The 16323-nt window shown below is 52.7% G+C and overlaps 6 protein-coding genes across 6 annotated transcripts; 2 read left to right on the forward strand and 4 right to left on the reverse strand.

The window, feature by feature from the left end:
* Positions 1-161: 161 nt before the first annotated feature.
* Positions 162-865, forward strand: BCR38DRAFT_528370 (uncharacterized protein; the record flags this gene model as incomplete). Its single annotated transcript, XM_040865427.1, has 2 exons — positions 162-465; positions 604-865. The coding sequence occupies exons 1-2, from the start codon at positions 323-325 to the stop codon at positions 863-865; spliced, it is 405 nt and encodes a 134-aa protein (XP_040710467.1). The 5' UTR covers positions 162-322.
* Positions 866-1149: 284 nt separating this feature from the next.
* BCR38DRAFT_490444 (uncharacterized protein) lies at positions 1150-1692 on the reverse strand (the record flags this gene model as incomplete). Its single annotated transcript, XM_040864521.1, has 1 exon — positions 1150-1692. The coding sequence occupies one exon, from the start codon at positions 1690-1692 to the stop codon at positions 1150-1152; it is 543 nt and encodes a 180-aa protein (XP_040710468.1).
* A 281-nt stretch (positions 1693-1973) lies between these two features.
* On the forward strand, positions 1974-4037 carry BCR38DRAFT_450545 (uncharacterized protein). The gene is made up of 2 exons (XM_040861388.1): positions 1974-2532; positions 2593-4037. The coding sequence occupies exons 1-2, from the start codon at positions 2199-2201 to the stop codon at positions 3843-3845; spliced, it is 1587 nt and encodes a 528-aa protein (XP_040710469.1). The 5' UTR covers positions 1974-2198; the 3' UTR covers positions 3846-4037.
* Positions 4038-4911: 874 nt separating this feature from the next.
* Positions 4912-6384, reverse strand: BCR38DRAFT_402154 (uncharacterized protein). The gene has a single exon (XM_040857765.1). It carries the CDS (start codon positions 6156-6158, stop codon positions 5076-5078), a length of 1083 nt encoding a protein of 360 aa, XP_040710470.1. The 5' UTR covers positions 6159-6384; the 3' UTR covers positions 4912-5075.
* An 812-nt stretch (positions 6385-7196) lies between these two features.
* BCR38DRAFT_490447 (uncharacterized protein) lies at positions 7197-8193 on the reverse strand (the record flags this gene model as incomplete). Its single annotated transcript, XM_040864522.1, has 2 exons — positions 7197-7915; positions 7986-8193. 2 exons carry the CDS (start codon positions 8191-8193, stop codon positions 7197-7199), a joined length of 927 nt encoding a protein of 308 aa, XP_040710471.1.
* A 799-nt stretch (positions 8194-8992) lies between these two features.
* On the reverse strand, positions 8993-16168 carry BCR38DRAFT_490448 (uncharacterized protein; the record flags this gene model as incomplete). The annotated part of the gene is made up of 10 exons (XM_040864523.1): positions 8993-9223; positions 9279-9384; positions 9444-10484; positions 10571-11116; positions 11191-11255; positions 11312-11443; positions 11486-11525; positions 11583-11799; positions 13353-13818; positions 15410-16168. 10 exons carry the CDS (start codon positions 16166-16168, stop codon positions 8993-8995), a joined length of 3603 nt encoding a protein of 1200 aa, XP_040710472.1.
* Positions 16169-16323: the final 155 nt, after the last annotated feature.

Raw genomic sequence — 16323 nt, forward strand, 5'->3', positions numbered from 1 at the left:
TTCTAATACTGGGTAGTTGCCGTATATCGCATACCAGGTCCTTTTTCGGTGCGCCGAGACCCTGGACCTGGAGGAGGCTAGACCGTGAGTCTTGCGATCATCCTTGTGCGCAGTTTTTCTTATAGGTTGCAAGTCGTGCCACAATGTTACATTGCCGCCTACTCTTCCTCTCTATATCGTACAGACCGTTGCAAACGCCATGGATGGCGATATTCACAAGAGCAAGGAAGCGTCTCCAACTAAGATGGCCGTGACGAATACCAACCCAAAAACCGAGCAGTCTGCACCCGGTGCAGAGAAGACTGGGAATAGCGATTGAGATATGCAAGTAGCCGCGACTCAAGATGTTGACGCCGGCCAGGACGAGAAGCCGGAGGTCAACCCGAACGCTCAGGGCGGCATCAAGTCGGCGAAGGCGATGACCATGACTTGGGGCAAGACGGGTCTGATCGTCTTTTACGGTTGGTAAGGCACTTGGCTTTTTCCTAGTCTTGGTCCTGGTAAACACGTAATGCTGATTTGATTCTCCAGCTTCTAGCTCCTATACTTTATCATCGCCTTCCAATCATCCATCACATCCAACCTGACGGACTACGTGGTTAGCGACTTCGAGGCACAGTCGCTGATTCCAGCTATCTTTATTGTCTCCAACTTCATGGCCAGCACCACCTTACCCCTGGTCGCGAAACTACCCGATGTCTGGGGTCCTCCCGTCGGGGCTCATCCTTATGGCAACCTGTCAGGGTATCTGCACGTACTGCGGCGCGCAGGTCTTCTATTCCATCGGATGGTGGGCCTGACCTATAGCATGGATGTCATGACGCCGACTACTCATTGCAAGGACAGAGGCGTGGCTTTTGCTTAACTCGTCGCCCTACATCATCACGGCGCTTGCGGGCCCCAAAACAACAGAGGGCTTTTATGAGGATAATTGGCGTTGGAGGCTCGGCGTCTGGGCTATTTTCCTGCCTGTTACCACATTACCGTTGTATTTCAAAATGAAGATGGTGCATAACAAAGCCCGTGGATTGGGGCTGATCCAGAAGGAGGCCAGCAGGCTTACTTGGTGACAGAGTGTGGTGCGCTAAGTAATTGAGTTCGCTGGTAAGTCATGAAATTCACCATGGGATACCACATTAGGCTAACAAATTACCAAGTACTGGGCGTCCCGCTCGCGAAGTGACTTGTCCTCTTCCTCGTACCTTTCTCCATCGCCGACTGAGCAGCCGACCAATGGGACCTGCCCATATCATCGCTATGCTCGTCATGGGATTTGACTGTCTGATAGCCTTCATCATCTGCGAGAAGGGGCTGATTCCCGAGCGCTTCCTTTACTACCGGCTTGTCCTGAGCGTCGATGCCTGTCTCCTCGATGCTACCTACCAGATCGCTTACTACTGCTGGAACAGGTACTTCAGCTGCTACCTGAAAGTCGTGTAAAACGTCTCTCTCGCTGAAGCGGGCTACATCGGCTGCACCTGGCTCCTCGTCGTCGGCTTCCTCATCAAGTTCAACGGCAAATACAGGTGGCTCCTGCAAGCCTCGGTCCCAGTCGCAAACTTTTCTTTTCTGGCAGGCAAGCATATGACCCTCATAAGTTCGTTCCCGGTATGATGTCCAAGTTGTTGGCACTATTCGCTTTTGCCCTGGGTTCTGCGTGCTGACTCCGCGGTAGGCTAGCGCGGATGGCATTGGGTCTGCATCGACGAGTCAGACGCCGAACCGCTTCGATGGGTCAAGTCACCATGTCACTCCGTGGCCTTGCTATCTATAGAATTTCAGGTGGCAAATAGGGGTTAACTCTACATAATATTCGTCTGGACAATCTGAACTATATATATGAGTAGAGTTTACCCCGCCTTTGGTGCTGTTTCAGGCGCAATTCGGACACCTATAAATCTCTAAGCGAGTGCAGTACTAGATACTAAATATTGCTGACACTATCTATATAAAACATGCGCAACCGACTTTGTAATACCCTGCCGCGCCCAACAAGGCCAGCAGGGGTTTATGCGTCCCGTCATGGGTAGCCGCTTCACGAGCTCCCTCTTTGGCTGTTCGGCTGACACCATGAGACCGGCCTGGCCAAGTTGTTTGCTTTGTGGCTAAATTCCACCCCCCCTCCCCATGTTATTTCTGTTATTGAATTTTTTCATGGAGCGAAGTGAAAGTTGCTGCATACCTTCGAACCGAACGAAATGCGGTATGCCCAAAGTCCCAGGAGGCGAGTCTTGGGCAGTTTGATTGTTTTCCTCGTCATTGTTACGCTCCATCGTCTATCCGGGCCGGCTGGGTTGGTCGGCTTTGGTAAACACGCCGATCGTGTGCAAATTGCTTGTCGCATATGGCCGGACTGGGAGGGCTCAAGTCCAGCGCAGTTGGTTTACGAGAATATCGTGACGGAGCAATCGCCCCACGCGTTCGTGGGAGATGCTGCTTTTATAGGAAAAAAGGATCGATGTCTTTTGGCCGTTTCCCGACTGAACCAATACCAGTCGTCGCTGGATCGCAACTGGGATAAAGTGCGATGGGGTAAGTTTGAGAAGCTCGTCTCTCCTCTGCGGAATGTCGACTAACATGATTTGATACGAGGTGAGGTTCAGAAACGATGCACTGCAGCCAAACTTGGACACTCTTTACCGGAGAAGGTTGAGATGTTCGATGTTTGGCAGCAGCCCCCGAAGCAAGCGGAGACAAAATTTTCACCCAAGGAAAGGGGACAGACGGCAGTCGTTCTCCGAACATGGAGTGATTACAACTACACGGACAGTCGGCGGGTCTGGCTGCGCACCCTCATTACAGAGACTTCTCTTCACTCCAGCGGTGACCACGAAGTTTTCTTCCTCGTCAACGTCAAAAACAATATCGATCTGGAGGATAGAGACACCTACGATCGGGCACTTGGCGAATTCGTTCCGGAAGAGTTCCGCGACATGGCCTTATTATATAATTCAAGAAAATTAGAGAAATGGTATCCAAAAGTCGCAGAACACGGAGCTCAGGACCAGATGTACCAAGCCCTCCAGATATTTTCACACCAGTTTCCACACTTCACACATATATGGCAACTGGAGATGGACCTGCGTCTCACCGGCCACGTCCATACCACGCTCGAATCCGCCACCGCCTTCTCCCTTGCCCAGCCCCGCCGCAACATTTGGGAACGCAACGGCCGCTTCTATATTCCTGCCCTCCACGGTAACTCCTACGAAGCCTTTGCGGCCGCCGTAGACTTGGACACTGGCGAAACGGGCATCTGGGGCCCGCCCCAAACCACAGACTTCGAGCCTAAGGGCCCCAAACCACCGCCCCGTTCGCATCGAAACTGGGGCGTTGATGAAGACCCCGATCTCATCAGCCTGATGCCCATGATTGACCCCATCGGCACGGACTGGATCTACGAAACCGAAATACACAACTTTGCCGACGGAACGGCGACCCCGCGGCGCGCCGCCTTCGTGAGCATGACACGGTCATCGTGGCGTTTGTTACAGCTCGTCAGCGAGGCACAGCGCGAGCGCGGGCAGTGGCTCGTTAGCGAGGCCACACTCGAGACGTTCGCGCTGCTGCATGGGCTCAAGGCCGTGTCGGTGCCGCACCCGATCACCTTCGACAACAACATGACGGCCGAGACAGTGGAGGCGGATATCAATCGGGGGCCAGTGCACAGCAAGGCCGGGGGCAGGGCGCCATCATTTTCGTATACAACTAGTGGGTGGGTTACGGGGCCTTGGTTTAAGGCTAGTTATTGGTTTGCGGCGGATGATGCGCCGAATCGGTGGCATGGGTATTTGGGGGGCGAGTGTATGCCACCCATGTTGCTACACCCGGTCAAGGACGAATAAGCGGTTTTCTTTTCTCTTTGGGGGAGGGGGACGCACTGGATGGACTGCTGTTCAGTATGAGTAGAATCTGGCTCATATCGTGACGATATCTAAGACTTTCCGATTACATTCTTTTTGGTCTTGGTTCTAACACAGACAAAAGGATTTTCATCGAAGTCTCTTGCTACGCATCTTCAACGGGCTCCTTATCCGAAATGCAAGTTGAACCCATGCTATGCATTGTTAAGGGCTCTTATTTCCGCATAACACTCCTTAGGTGACGATCAGACAAGACTTTGTCGATTGCACCGAAACATTTGACAGCAAACGTGTCGTTCATTGCGACACAGATATTACTAACCAATTATTGGATGTTCTCAGGCAATAGGTTGGCCTAGTTGTGTAAGCGGTCCAGCCCTTGCTAGGTTGTACGAACCCACTATGAATGTGCCACTTACCTGCCGTACGAAGACAAATCTCGATTGGGATTATTCGAAAATGGCTTGGGAAATGCACCTCTTCTAATTACTATTGTTGGGTTTAAAGAGCGATTCAATCCATATTTCACCAAAAGTAATGCCTATCTTACCGCGTGCGGCCCGCGATCGGCGGTTGCTGATCTCATCTCAGATTAGCACTTGTTGATGCTGAAACCCACTTTAAGTGCTAGGGCTTTTGATTGGACGGCCTAAGATGAATGATCTGGTCACGTAGTAGAGTATTGTTCTGTCGGGTATACCGTTACTGCTCTTTTGTTTCCGATAGAATGGTTATGTTTCGCAACCCGTACTGGGATGCTGCGATGCGGGAGATGAAATATCTGTTTCAAACTTGGTAGACTTCCCCTATCTGCGGATCTATTTCCTTACCCGCTCATCTCTCTCCGAATATCTCCTTGCATTCGCTACCTTGCATTCGCTAGCCATTACCCATCAAGATGAAGATTGAAAGCGCGTTTCTGTCGTTTGCGTCTCAGGTCTCGGCGCTAGTATAGTTATATATCCTAGTTATATTATAATATATACTCCAAGTGATGCAGAGTCGGAATCCTTTACACATAGGTCTACAGTAAGATTAAGAAAAACATCCCGGTAGAAATTGTTGCTGACTTTGTAGCCGGGCAGCAGAATGAGCCCTCTAAGTTGCGCCAAACTGGCACATTATGCTCTCGCACTACTCCTTCTAAAGCAGCAATAGCTCTGGCCCGCTCGCGAAGATGGAAATTGTGAAAGGTGAGATTCGCATTTCAAATTAGGCTGTTCCATCATTCGGATACTCGAATTGTCTGACTGATTCCGTGTAGGAAGGTAACGCATCAATCAAATCGATCAAATGCTGTTTCTTCCCTTCATCTAGGAAACTAGCAAGAATAGAGTTCTTCGCCAATACCCTCATTGTCTCCAAGTCTAATCCAAAGGTTTCTTGGACAAGGACATATTCGTCCAAACAGTTGGAGCCGAACATTGCAGGGTCATCCGAGTTTAACGTGCAGAGCAACCCCTTGTCCATATAAATCGGCAAAGGATGTTCCTGTTTAGACGGACAACAACCAGTCAAGACATTCGAGGTCACATTGATCTCCAAAGGGACCCCTTGTTCCCTGAGCACGTCCATAAGCTCGTCATCATACTGTGCAGCAAGGCCGTGGCCAATCCTTTCAACCCCCGTAGACAATGCGGCTCGGATCTCCAACGGTCCTTTGACCTCACCAGTCGCTTCACCCGCATGGGCTGTCAGTCTTAAACCTGCTTTCTTCGCCTCAACGTACGAGTCACGAAACAATTCAATTGGACCACCCGCCTCATCACCGCCGATTCCCACGCCAACAATACTGGCAAATCGGTCTGTCCTTAATCGAGCCGCAAGTCGAAACACTTCCTCCACAGCCGCAGCGCTCCAAGTCCGAGTCGCATCCGCAATCCAGAGAATCGACAACCCGCCAATTCCAGCCTCAAACTCAGTCCTCGCACTATCAACAGCCGTCATGACATCTTCAACTCTCAAATGCGGTTTCCAATGCAAAATATTGCCCCAGGAAATGTATACCTCCGCATGCACGACCCCCTGCGCCGCCAAATCGCACATCATCTCGCGCGCGATCAGCGCATAGTCCTCTGGATCCAGGAGGCGGTCAAGAACGAGTTTGAAAGTGCGTAGAAAGTGCGCGAAGTCCTTGTATGCGTACAAAGCCCTGGCTTCGCCGAGGGTTAGAGGGGTGGTATCGTGGCGGGCGGAGAGGATAACTAGGGTTTCGGGGGTGACGGTGCCTTCGAGGTGGAGGTGGAGCTCGGCTTTAGCGAGGCGACGGAGCCATTGTCTCCTAGGAGTATCCATGTTGAGATGGCGAGATATTTCCGACGATATTTGAACCCGGGAATGAAGTAGCGTCGCGCTGGGCGCCGAGGTTGAGGGTTTAATAGTTTGTCGCTACCTCTGAGTCTGATGTGAAGTCTGATATTTGCGCCCTTGCTGAATCGAAAGGCCGTAAAAGGATTAAAATATGCGGGTATCTACGTGGCTGATCTTAAAGGGTAACCCGGCAGATGGACTTTGGTTCTTCTTAATACTCGAATTTGGGTAAGATATATGATTGATTGATTGATTGATTGATTGAAATTTAACGTCTCATCACGTGAGATGTGCCGGGCGCAGTGCCGGCATGGTCTATGCTAGTCGAATCTATGTTACAGGGGACTGTCTTCATCTAACATTCCTGTTCAGTGCGATGGGCAGATCTCAGTAAAGAAATTGGTCTCCTCCGCCCATTGACAAAACAAACGAGCTCCCTTGGCCGTGCCTAGGAGGGAATCTATACTATTCTTGGCCATATGCGCTTTTAGATGACCGGGCGTGGCCTTGCAGCCGCGCTTGCAAAAGTAGAAGTGGACTGGTGTCTTTGTCTTTCCACACCCGCAGTTGAGCAGTGCGTCGCGATGCTGGAGTCTCTCGTGGTAGGTCACGAAATCCCCGTGGTGCGACCTCGCTGCGAGTAATCTGCCTAGGTGTTGCCGAGGCAGGCCAAGTTCGGGGGGTCGCGGGTGGATAGCGATCCCTAGATCTCGATACTGTTGAGGGTAGGTAGTGGCCCATCGATCGTTGAAACTCTTCCAAGTGTAGGATCTCGCGATTCTCTTTATATGTGCGAATGAGGCCGGGTGTTGTGAAGGTCAACCCTCGCAGACTCACTACAACCAGGTGACTTACAGCTGGAACACCTGCCATGGCAGTGCCAGATGGGAAGCCAATCATAACCCCTGCAGGAGCCCCGCCAAGCGTGGACGACTTAGTCGCGCCCCCTCAAACCTAAGTTGTCATCTTCTTTCCTTCGCTCCTTAGAGTAGAATCTTCGTCGATAGCACCTAATCGAGGTCTCTACCAATGCGATGCAACCCAGGTCGTGACAGTCACGAGGTCGCTGTGGAGCTCTTCCCGCCTGAACTTTAGCCGTCGTCCGAACTTGAACTCACGGTGCTTGACTTTGACCTGCCGGATTCTGGGGAGGTGATGAAGGCATTCCTCAACTGAAGCCTGTTTGCAGAAGATCATCAGTCCGAAGAAGATGCCCACGCCCGTGGCTCGGACGAGGTCGAAGTGGCGACACAACGGGCTTCGGAGCTCGCTGCGCAAGGACTGCAGAAGGCAAGCCAGCGTGCGGGCGCCCGCAACGTCCCCGGCAAGGCTGAGGGCCCGCACGCCCCCATTAAGTGGCTTGACCTGTAGCAGGGCCGTATTGCCCACACCGCACAGCAGACAAGAGCTGAGATCGTAACGTCGAATACAATGATCGCGGACCTGATGGCCGCAGGTGAGTCTTCTGGACGGCTGGTGGGTCAAGCAGCAGAGGCAGAGTTCTTGCTGCGCGATGCGCGCGAGGAGGGCTGTCGGCAGCGACGTGAGGCCGCTTCCTGCTTCCTTCAGGGTGGCTAGCAGCACGTCGGCCCGCGGTCGTCCTTGCTGAATGACCACGGCAGTCATCAGGTGCACCTCACGGCGCACCGCCGCGGCGAACTCTGCCCAGCAGGGGACCTGGCTCCCTAGTTCGTGAAGGAGCGGCTCGTACTGGTCTGTGAAGATACAATCTATATTAAAGACTGGGAGGCATTAGCTTGCTACGCCATTGGACCTTGCCAAGCCGGTACGCAGCGAGAGTGGGGAACATACCGCCCAGTTCGGAGAAGTGCATGTCGCTTAAGAAAGCCGCGGCGACCAATAAAGTCCAAAGCCAGATCTCACCAAAGCTGTCGGTGACACTGCAGAAGGTGGAGGTAACCGAGTGTGTGCAGCAGAGGGATACTTGCAATCCGGAGACTGGCTGTCTATCTGGTTGGACGACGCTGCAGTTGAGAAAGAGATTGCTGCCAAGAGACATGATGAGAAGCATGGGCAAACGTGGTGTACTTTGCGAGTCTTTCATTTCTTGTGAGTTAAGCAGAAAAGGGGAGGGAAGTGAGAAAATTGTCAGGCCATAAGGCAAATGTGTAGCCCCGCGCTGGGGCTCCTCGAATTGATTATTATACTTGTATCTATTAAAAGGCTGTAATATATCCATTCTAAAAAATTGCAAAGGAGATAAAAACTCGAATGGACGGTTGGTCGTCTTCAGCTGTAACGATGGACGTCTATCTTGGTGCATAAGCCCCGGCGTGCGTCTATTGGAAGGGCTATGCTATAAACGTGCGCTACTATAGTACTGATCCTTCCACGGGAGGTGCCTTGGTCAGAGAAATAGGCGCGTTAGTCTAAACTTTACTACATATCTGTCAGATCAAGGGGGTCGTCTCTAGTGCCACGGCCGTGCACTCGTGGCGGCCCACCCTGCGCTTGCCCTGCCTGGTTCCCACGTTGTTCGACGTGCCCTTCAGAGATCCCCGCTTGAGGTTGGTGAGAGCCAAAACTCCGAGTATGCGGCCGTCGATGCTTGCTCGCAGCTTCTTAGTCGTTCTGTACGGACGGCAAATAGTCTTCATCAACTTCAGGCACATACCTGGTCGCGTAGGTGCAGCAGCGGGACCGACTGCGACTGGCGAGGCAGTTGGAGCAACAGTTCCGAAAGGTCCCCTCAAGAACAACACAGAAACGAAAAGGCCGCTCCTCACATTGCACGCACGGCTGCGGTACCTCCTCTCCGCGGCTATGGCAGAGGAGAGCCTCTGCCGTTCTATCATCTCCTAGCCATAAGCCTCGAAATACAGGCTCCAGGAGGCCCATCCTTCCCGAGCGGCGCGTTGGAGAGGCAAGCGATAGACGTCGAATTGAACGTCCGTACGAACAAATGCTGGCGCCACGTCGGCGGTGTGCCATGTGATAATACCGACCTGGACGTTCATTGCGTCTTCGGGCTGAGGCTGTCGTGGAATGGCAACGTAGATGCCTGGGAACGCTTCGAGCCAGCGGTGTGGCTTTACCATGTTAGCTGTCGGCGTCATGTATACATAGCAGGCGCGGGCGTCTTACGAGGATGTCTTGATCTTGATCCATGGTGTCTGTAGAAGGGGAGAAAAGCTTTGTCGACGGCAGCATGGGGACGGGACGTCTTATATAAAATACTGGGCTTGTCATACTAATACTGGGGTGAATTTTCCCATCGCGCTATTGCTATACATGTCGCCGCACACGTACCCCAGTGCCACTCTCCAGTCCGGTCCGGCGTCGCGGGTCCATCCACGCCCCAAAGGGATGCCATGGACCTGGCTCACGTGGTTGACCCATGAAATCCTGCCGAACCTTTGACAGAAAGGGGCGTTGCCGAAGGCGGCGTCACAGCTAGGGTAGGGACAGAGCAACAATTCCGCGTCCAGGATCGCGGCGTGGTGAACCTTCCAGTGCATGGCCAGCGCATCGACTCTGTACGTTCGCTGTCGCTGGACTTTCCCGGCCGACTTGTCGCCCCACCGGCAAAACCCACAAGCGTACTTGGTGGTGCCCCAAGTCCCTGCCATCGCCTTTGGTTTTGGAGCCTCTGCTCCTGGCGTCGAAGCTTGTGACTCGTTCGTGCCCTTCGCTCCTTCTGCGCATCTGGCGCGAACCTTGCGTCCCGCCCCACCTCGATATACTCTACTTTGTTTGAGGAGACACAGTCGGCTAATAGCGAGGCTGATCTGGACACGCAGCTCGCGGATGGCCTCTTCGGACGTCGCGTCGCTTGCGCCGGCAAAGAGGTCGGCTACCAGTTGCCTGTCCGGCAGCTCATGCTCTGCCGACGGCTCAAGGGCGGCTTTGTCCGGCTCTTCCCCGTCTAGCTGCCGTGCGACCTCCTGAGCATGAGCCGTGCTGTGAAAGTCCTGGATCGCTTGGTCAAGGCGATTCTTTTCCAGCATTGCCTTCGTTTTCTTGACGAGATTCTGATAATGCAAGTACTGCTGCTCAAGCTCAGTTCCCTTGCTATAGTACCGAGTCTGACCATACTGCCGACGGAGCTCCGAATAAAATGCATTGCGTTTCTCGCGACATGATACGAGCGTGGAATGATTGTACATCTTTTGTCTCTGCTTTTCGGTTAGCTTCGTTGGGGCGCCCCCGTATCGATGCAGGCGGCCCATGCGCTCGATGAGATTCACCTGGCGTTCACTCCCAAAGGTGATTGCTTGGCAATCAGCAGCAATGAAGTTGGGCATGTAGTAGGCAACGCAAGTTGATGAATTGCCCTGGCGATGACCATCGCTTTGTTCCGCTCATCCGGAGTGGGTGCCTCTAAAAGACAGATTTAGCTACATATCACGGCTCTGCTGTCAAGAGGGGAGACCTACCGTTGAGTTTTCTGCCCGACCGTCGTCGAATGTCGTAGAATGGCCAGGTCTTTGCAATAGCCCGTCGCCCGCCCAAAGCTGTGGAATTTCTTACGAGCCGTCTCGTAAGCCAGTGGCTTTGTAGGGCTGATGGCTTTCCCGTAGTCGCTTGCTTCGGTCGGCCGGAACACCGGCCGTGCCATCCACTCCTCGCTCCATGGCAAACGAATGCGGTCTGCCTCATCGGGGACTCGCATAGAATGGAGCTGCTCCAGACTCGTGATATCGTTCAAGAATGCCCTATCCGCAAGAGCAAGCGCTAGCATATGGAGAACGGGATCGTGGAGCAGGGTCGGCTCTTCGTGAAGTCCAAAAATCATACGGCCTGCAGCCTTCTTCTTCACATGCTGGAGATCCAAGAGGCCGATGCGGGCAGTGGTACTTCCTGGAGCGGGCCGGAATATCTGGAGTTCGACGTGGCGATATAGGACATTGCCGATCAGTGCATCTGGGCGGGTTGTTGTAGCAGCGGCGATGATAAGGATCAACGTCATTTGTGCTCGAAATCTTTCGTAAGGCATATTCTCTCGGTGCCATTGACCCAAAGATGGTAAAGGATTCGATCGAGGTCATCGACGAACAAGTCCGACTTGTCTTTTTGGGAAGTGTCGAGACCAAACAAGGGGATCAGTTCGCCATTGATCCACTGCGGTAAAGCTGGTTAGCAGAGGCCCCGTATACTAGCTGATCTTTCGTTCTTACATTGGCAACGTCCCGGAGGATCTCCTCTGTCATCCATTTGCCGGTGGCTTCATTTAAATTCACGTAGAGCCACTTCCAATACGTCTTGACGGTAGATTCTTTTTTGATCCGGGACCTTGGCTTGGCTACGAGCTATCGAAGGTAAGCCTTGAAGATTGCTGCGTTAGGATGGACGAGTTTCTCGTGTGGATCGATGCCAGCCTCTGTCGCAAATCTGTCGAGCATAAGCATTTAGAAATATCTAATACTTCTAGAGCTGATAGGTACTTACTTGCGCCATTTCTCCATTTGCCTTGCTAAGGCATCTTGTGTTCTCTCGCCATGGTTGGCAGCCGTAGGGCCCTGTTCGGCGTACTGTTGAATCATCTGCTGGATGCTATTGGTAGCATTGGTTCCACCGCCCTGGCCGAGACAGTCGATGGAGAAACGACTTTGCGAGTAGCTGACAGCTCCTTCTTCGTTGCTGCCCTCGTCGATGCCGTCATTTGCTACATCCACTGCTATCAGAGCTCTCGACAACCTCGTTGCTATCGTCCATGCTTTGGTAAAAGAGGGGTGGAGGCCGATGTCCAGCTCGAGATCGAGGCAATTTCGGCGGGCGTAAGGTTATTGCTCGTTTCGTTGGCTGGTCTATGGCCAAGCCAAGGGGGGACAAGCCAAGGGGGGAAGGCCGCTCCACGGGGGTGCTTTTCCTCGCCACGGGGGTGCTTTTCCTCACCCCGCGGCGTTGATAGGCTCGTCGTGGATATCCTATTGATATCCGCGCGAGAAGCTTCTGAGAAGTACAAGGACGGGTAAAAGGGAAAATGAATGAATTTGTTTTGTATTCTTGTTAACAGGTTTGACACAGTAATAATGAATGCCTGGGCCTGCGCCTGCGTACATGGAATTCAAAGTCCACACCTGGGCATCCTCACACGCCGCCGGTTGGTTGCCTCTGGGCTTCTTCGCTCGAAAAGCATCTTAGGAATCGACCACGCCATGACAAATCTCAGAAATCGTCCACACAACCAAAACCATTGGTCCGAAACCGTCCATGCTGTCAATAGCGTTTAGCTCGTCATGCAATATGGATTAAACGATCGTTCAATCATTGGACATAGCCGGTCTAGCCACTCAATTCAAGTTACTAGGCAGAGGTGGTTGAGCAGGTTGCACAGTGAAGGTACGATTTGAACACGACTTGAACGCGGCCTTCACAATGGGTCGCCGCAAAACAAGCAGGCGGTGTAAATTCGCACAAGCGCTTACTAAGTGGAAAAGGTTGGGTAACGATGTTATATTTGCCTTTTAAGCCGGTTGCACAAAGTATGAACAACACTAGATTGTCCTGAGGTTCTCCTCCGTGTGTGCGGCTAGATAAATGTCAGAGAACAGAATGCCATAGGCACCAGTGGGTGAACGCAAGACACCGATGGGCCGCCGGAGGGGTGTTTCGGACAAAAGACTCCCGAATCATGATTACAATCTATGTGAAGCTTTGGGATGACGAGAGTCAAGATCCTTGGCATCGTCGACCCTGCTGTTATGCCGGGTCCAAGCGGCGGCCTAGCTATCTATATAAGGACCATCTCGAAGTAGGATAGGGAAGGAGTTGTCAGAGCCACAAGTGTCATCCGAGGCGGGCCGGCTTCCACCAGGTAGGAAGCCGTTTGTGGCGAATGAGGAGCCGGGAAGCCGTTTGTGGCGGCTAGAGAGCCGTTGAAGCCGTTTGCAACGGATAGGGAATCGCTTGGTTGCAGATAAGGAGCCGCTGTCCAAGATATTGGCCGAAGTCGGAGGAACACAGACATACGGAAGCAAACATCCAGAATCCAAGAGAGAACCTCGGCTGGCTATAAGTAAGGAGTCGAGACGGAGGAAGATAGAGAGGACAGAGATCAATGCATCACCGTGGGCACCCCTACCTGAGACCGCCAGTGACCACCCGGTGCTACGTAGGAGGGACGCCCGTTACTCCCCATCACTCTGTACTATTGCCTTCGGCCTAGCCGTACCCTGACAGCCAGTTGGTTCATTACTTTGCGCCGTTGCTCCTCACCCGCCTCGTTCCAGTCCAGCGGCTTGCCTGGCATCTTCTCCATGAGAACATAGGAAGTCCCGACGATATTTGCTGAGCCTTGAAGCTGGTAGTGATACACCTTGGGAGCTGGGACACTGGTTTTGGCCAAGAACTCAAGTGTCGCTATTTCGCTTAAGAAAACGTAACTCTGGACACCTGGGGGAGGCAGGACGGGATCTTCTAGCCGGATCCTTGCAATCCAAGTGACACCATCATCGAACTTGATATCGACGTGGCAGTTTTGTCCCCCCATCTGGCGAGAGACGACATCTTCTCCAGAAGCCGAACCATCGTGTTCCAACGCTGGAATACGGCAGGGCACACCTTTGCGAATATTGCTAGCCGTGTGTTTTAGGCCCTCGACATTAACCTTGTCCAGCAAACGTTGGAGATGGTGTTCTTTCGCAATGGCATATTGAACAAAATAATCTTCGGCCGCGGTCAACTGCGGCTCAAATAATTAGTCTTAAACTATTCAACTTTGTGCGGAACTGGATCTTAGGGGCTGCCTTACACGTGACGGGCATTGATGATAGCTGGGTTTTATGTGGTTGAAACATAGGTGTTGCGCACAGATCATGCAATCTCCAAAACTGCGTTCTGCCGGCTCATGGCATTGATCATGGGCGCAATTCCGGAGGGCCATCTCAACTGAATGAGGGTGGCAGAATGATCGTTTCGGGCTGGTAAGTGATGTGGTGGAGGTAATTTGAAGAAGGTAAGAAGGGAGAGAGGATGAATGTGGCAACAGTTTGGTTGGTCGCACCTTTGAGACATGCATGGTCAAAGATCAATATTTATTATTATTATTAAATACGCCGTAGGCTCGAAGCCCCCGGTACCTCTACTAGTACTCCCGTATGTCAAACCGTGCCCTAATGGCTGGACTAAATACATACGCTGCGTCATCGGTTCGCCCTATTGGCGACTGCGTTGCGTTCACTACCATACTACGTTGGTTCTCAACCTACCAACAAAGTCCCCCCTGAGAAGATCGATGCTATCTGGGCCTTGAAGCTGTCCGACCCGTCCCTAGCAGTCACCTTACAATAGTCCCACTAACTACTGGTTCTCCTGTTGCCGTTGCGAGGTCTCTGCGAGAGTATAGTGGCCGTGGTGCGATAGCGGCCCGTAATCGTTCCCTCGGTCCTTCCAACAGCCCGCAAAAGAGGATTACGTGCTCTGCCGTCTCAGGGGCGTCGCCACAGCGGCATAGCGGCGAGTACACGCCAAAAGCCCCTGTCTTGAATAAGAAGGCTGCTAGTCCTATTTTTTCCGTCCTGATAATCAATATTTTGTTTGTTGTCGTTCATAACGCGTTTTGATTGCTGACTGGGAACCATTGCCGTCGCAGGGGGTTCCATGTACTGCCCCATGCCTCCTGCGCAACGTGCCATCTCGCTTATCCAACACAGGTACATACTGTCGATGCCTTGAAATGAGCCACTTCCCCGCGGTATGGAGGGAGGCGGAGGTGTTAATGCTCCCGAAGGTGGGACGGAACCGCGACCTCTCCGACCCCAGTAACTGGCGTCCTATTGCTCTGCTCTCGTGCGTGGGCAAGGCCCTGGAGCGCTTGGTTGCCCGCAGGCTGGTCTGGATGCTGGTTCGCGTGGGGCCTGTCAGTTCTCAGCACTCAGGAACTCTCTGGGCGCTCTGCGTCAGACCTCGCATGTAGCCTGGTTCACGAAATCGAAAAGGCGTTGGGCTTATTGGACACACGAAAGTTCTCCGCCTCATCCCAGAGCGCCACGAGGAATTGTTGGATTGTGTGCCTCTTTTTAAGTAGGAAACACGTAATGCACGAATAATATAATACTATAAGTTAATAGCCTAATAGATGATCATTAATAGTCTGTCTGTCTATTCTGTGTTCATGTCTGTGTTGTTGTTGTTATGAGGTGTGTAGGCCCCTTCGTATGGACGAAAGCTGGGAAGCTTCTTCTAGCCCCGAATGCCTGAGGCCTCCAGTTTTGCCTCCTGATTAGGCCTGCATTCTAACAGGAATGCCTTGGGACACAGACAGCCTACACTACATTCTCGACGATGCCCCTGCCCCCCTGCCTCATGCCGGGCCAATCTTCCAAAACGGCCATGTTCGCAAGATCTACGACGCCGGGGACGCGGCTGCCGTTTTTGACTTTGGCAACTCGCTCATTCTCACCTCCAGAGGTCACGGAGGCGTATAAGAAGCTGGAAAAGGCACGCCGTGAGGAATGGATAAGCAATAGGATGATGGAGCTACTGGAGGGAGATGTCGCCTGCCAAAATGAAGAGGACAAAAAAGCTGTGATAAATAACCCAAACTCGTGATGATTCTTCTCCAGGTGTGTAGTCAGGTCGCGGATACTGGCGAACGTTTTGCAGCCCAGAAGACACCGGAAGGGTTCCTCTTCGCCTGGTGCATGGTCCTCATGCACGTGAGCGCACCACTCGCCTAGATTCCTCACTTGCGGCAAAGGCGCCTTTTTCCCCATTCGCTGGCATTCAGGACAGTCTAGTGGCCAAATTGCTTCAGCGGCATGCTTCCTGTTGCTGTGTATCCAAACGGCATCCCACGAGTCGCAGGTGGTCAGGCACAAGAAACATGTTGGCTGCCCATAGAGCGTTGGGTTTAGATACTTGAGAAGTAAGCTGATATAGATCGCCTCCCGTCCGGGGGGTGGAGTGTCATTCGAATGCCACTTGAGTAAGGAGCTGATCTTGCTGGTTATCGATTTCGCGGGATGGCCGTCTATTGTCGTGGCACCGGGTGAACTGGGCAGGGTAACCAGGAAATCGGTGGTCTGTCCCATTACCCGTAGCGCATTCGCATCTCCAAAGAATTGCTATCTCGCTTCTTCACTTTGAAGCCTGTTTAGGGGGTCGTCACTGCGGCGCAGAGCAAGGATATCCTCCCGCTCATTCGAGCTGGCGACGTCCTCCATCGACGCTTGTGTGGGGGCGAGCT

The sequence above is a fragment of the Pseudomassariella vexata genome (genome assembly GCF_002105095.1).
Source record: "Pseudomassariella vexata strain CBS 129021 chromosome Unknown BCR38scaffold_21, whole genome shotgun sequence".
In the NCBI taxonomy this organism is placed as follows: domain Eukaryota; kingdom Fungi; phylum Ascomycota; class Sordariomycetes; order Amphisphaeriales; family Pseudomassariaceae; genus Pseudomassariella; species Pseudomassariella vexata.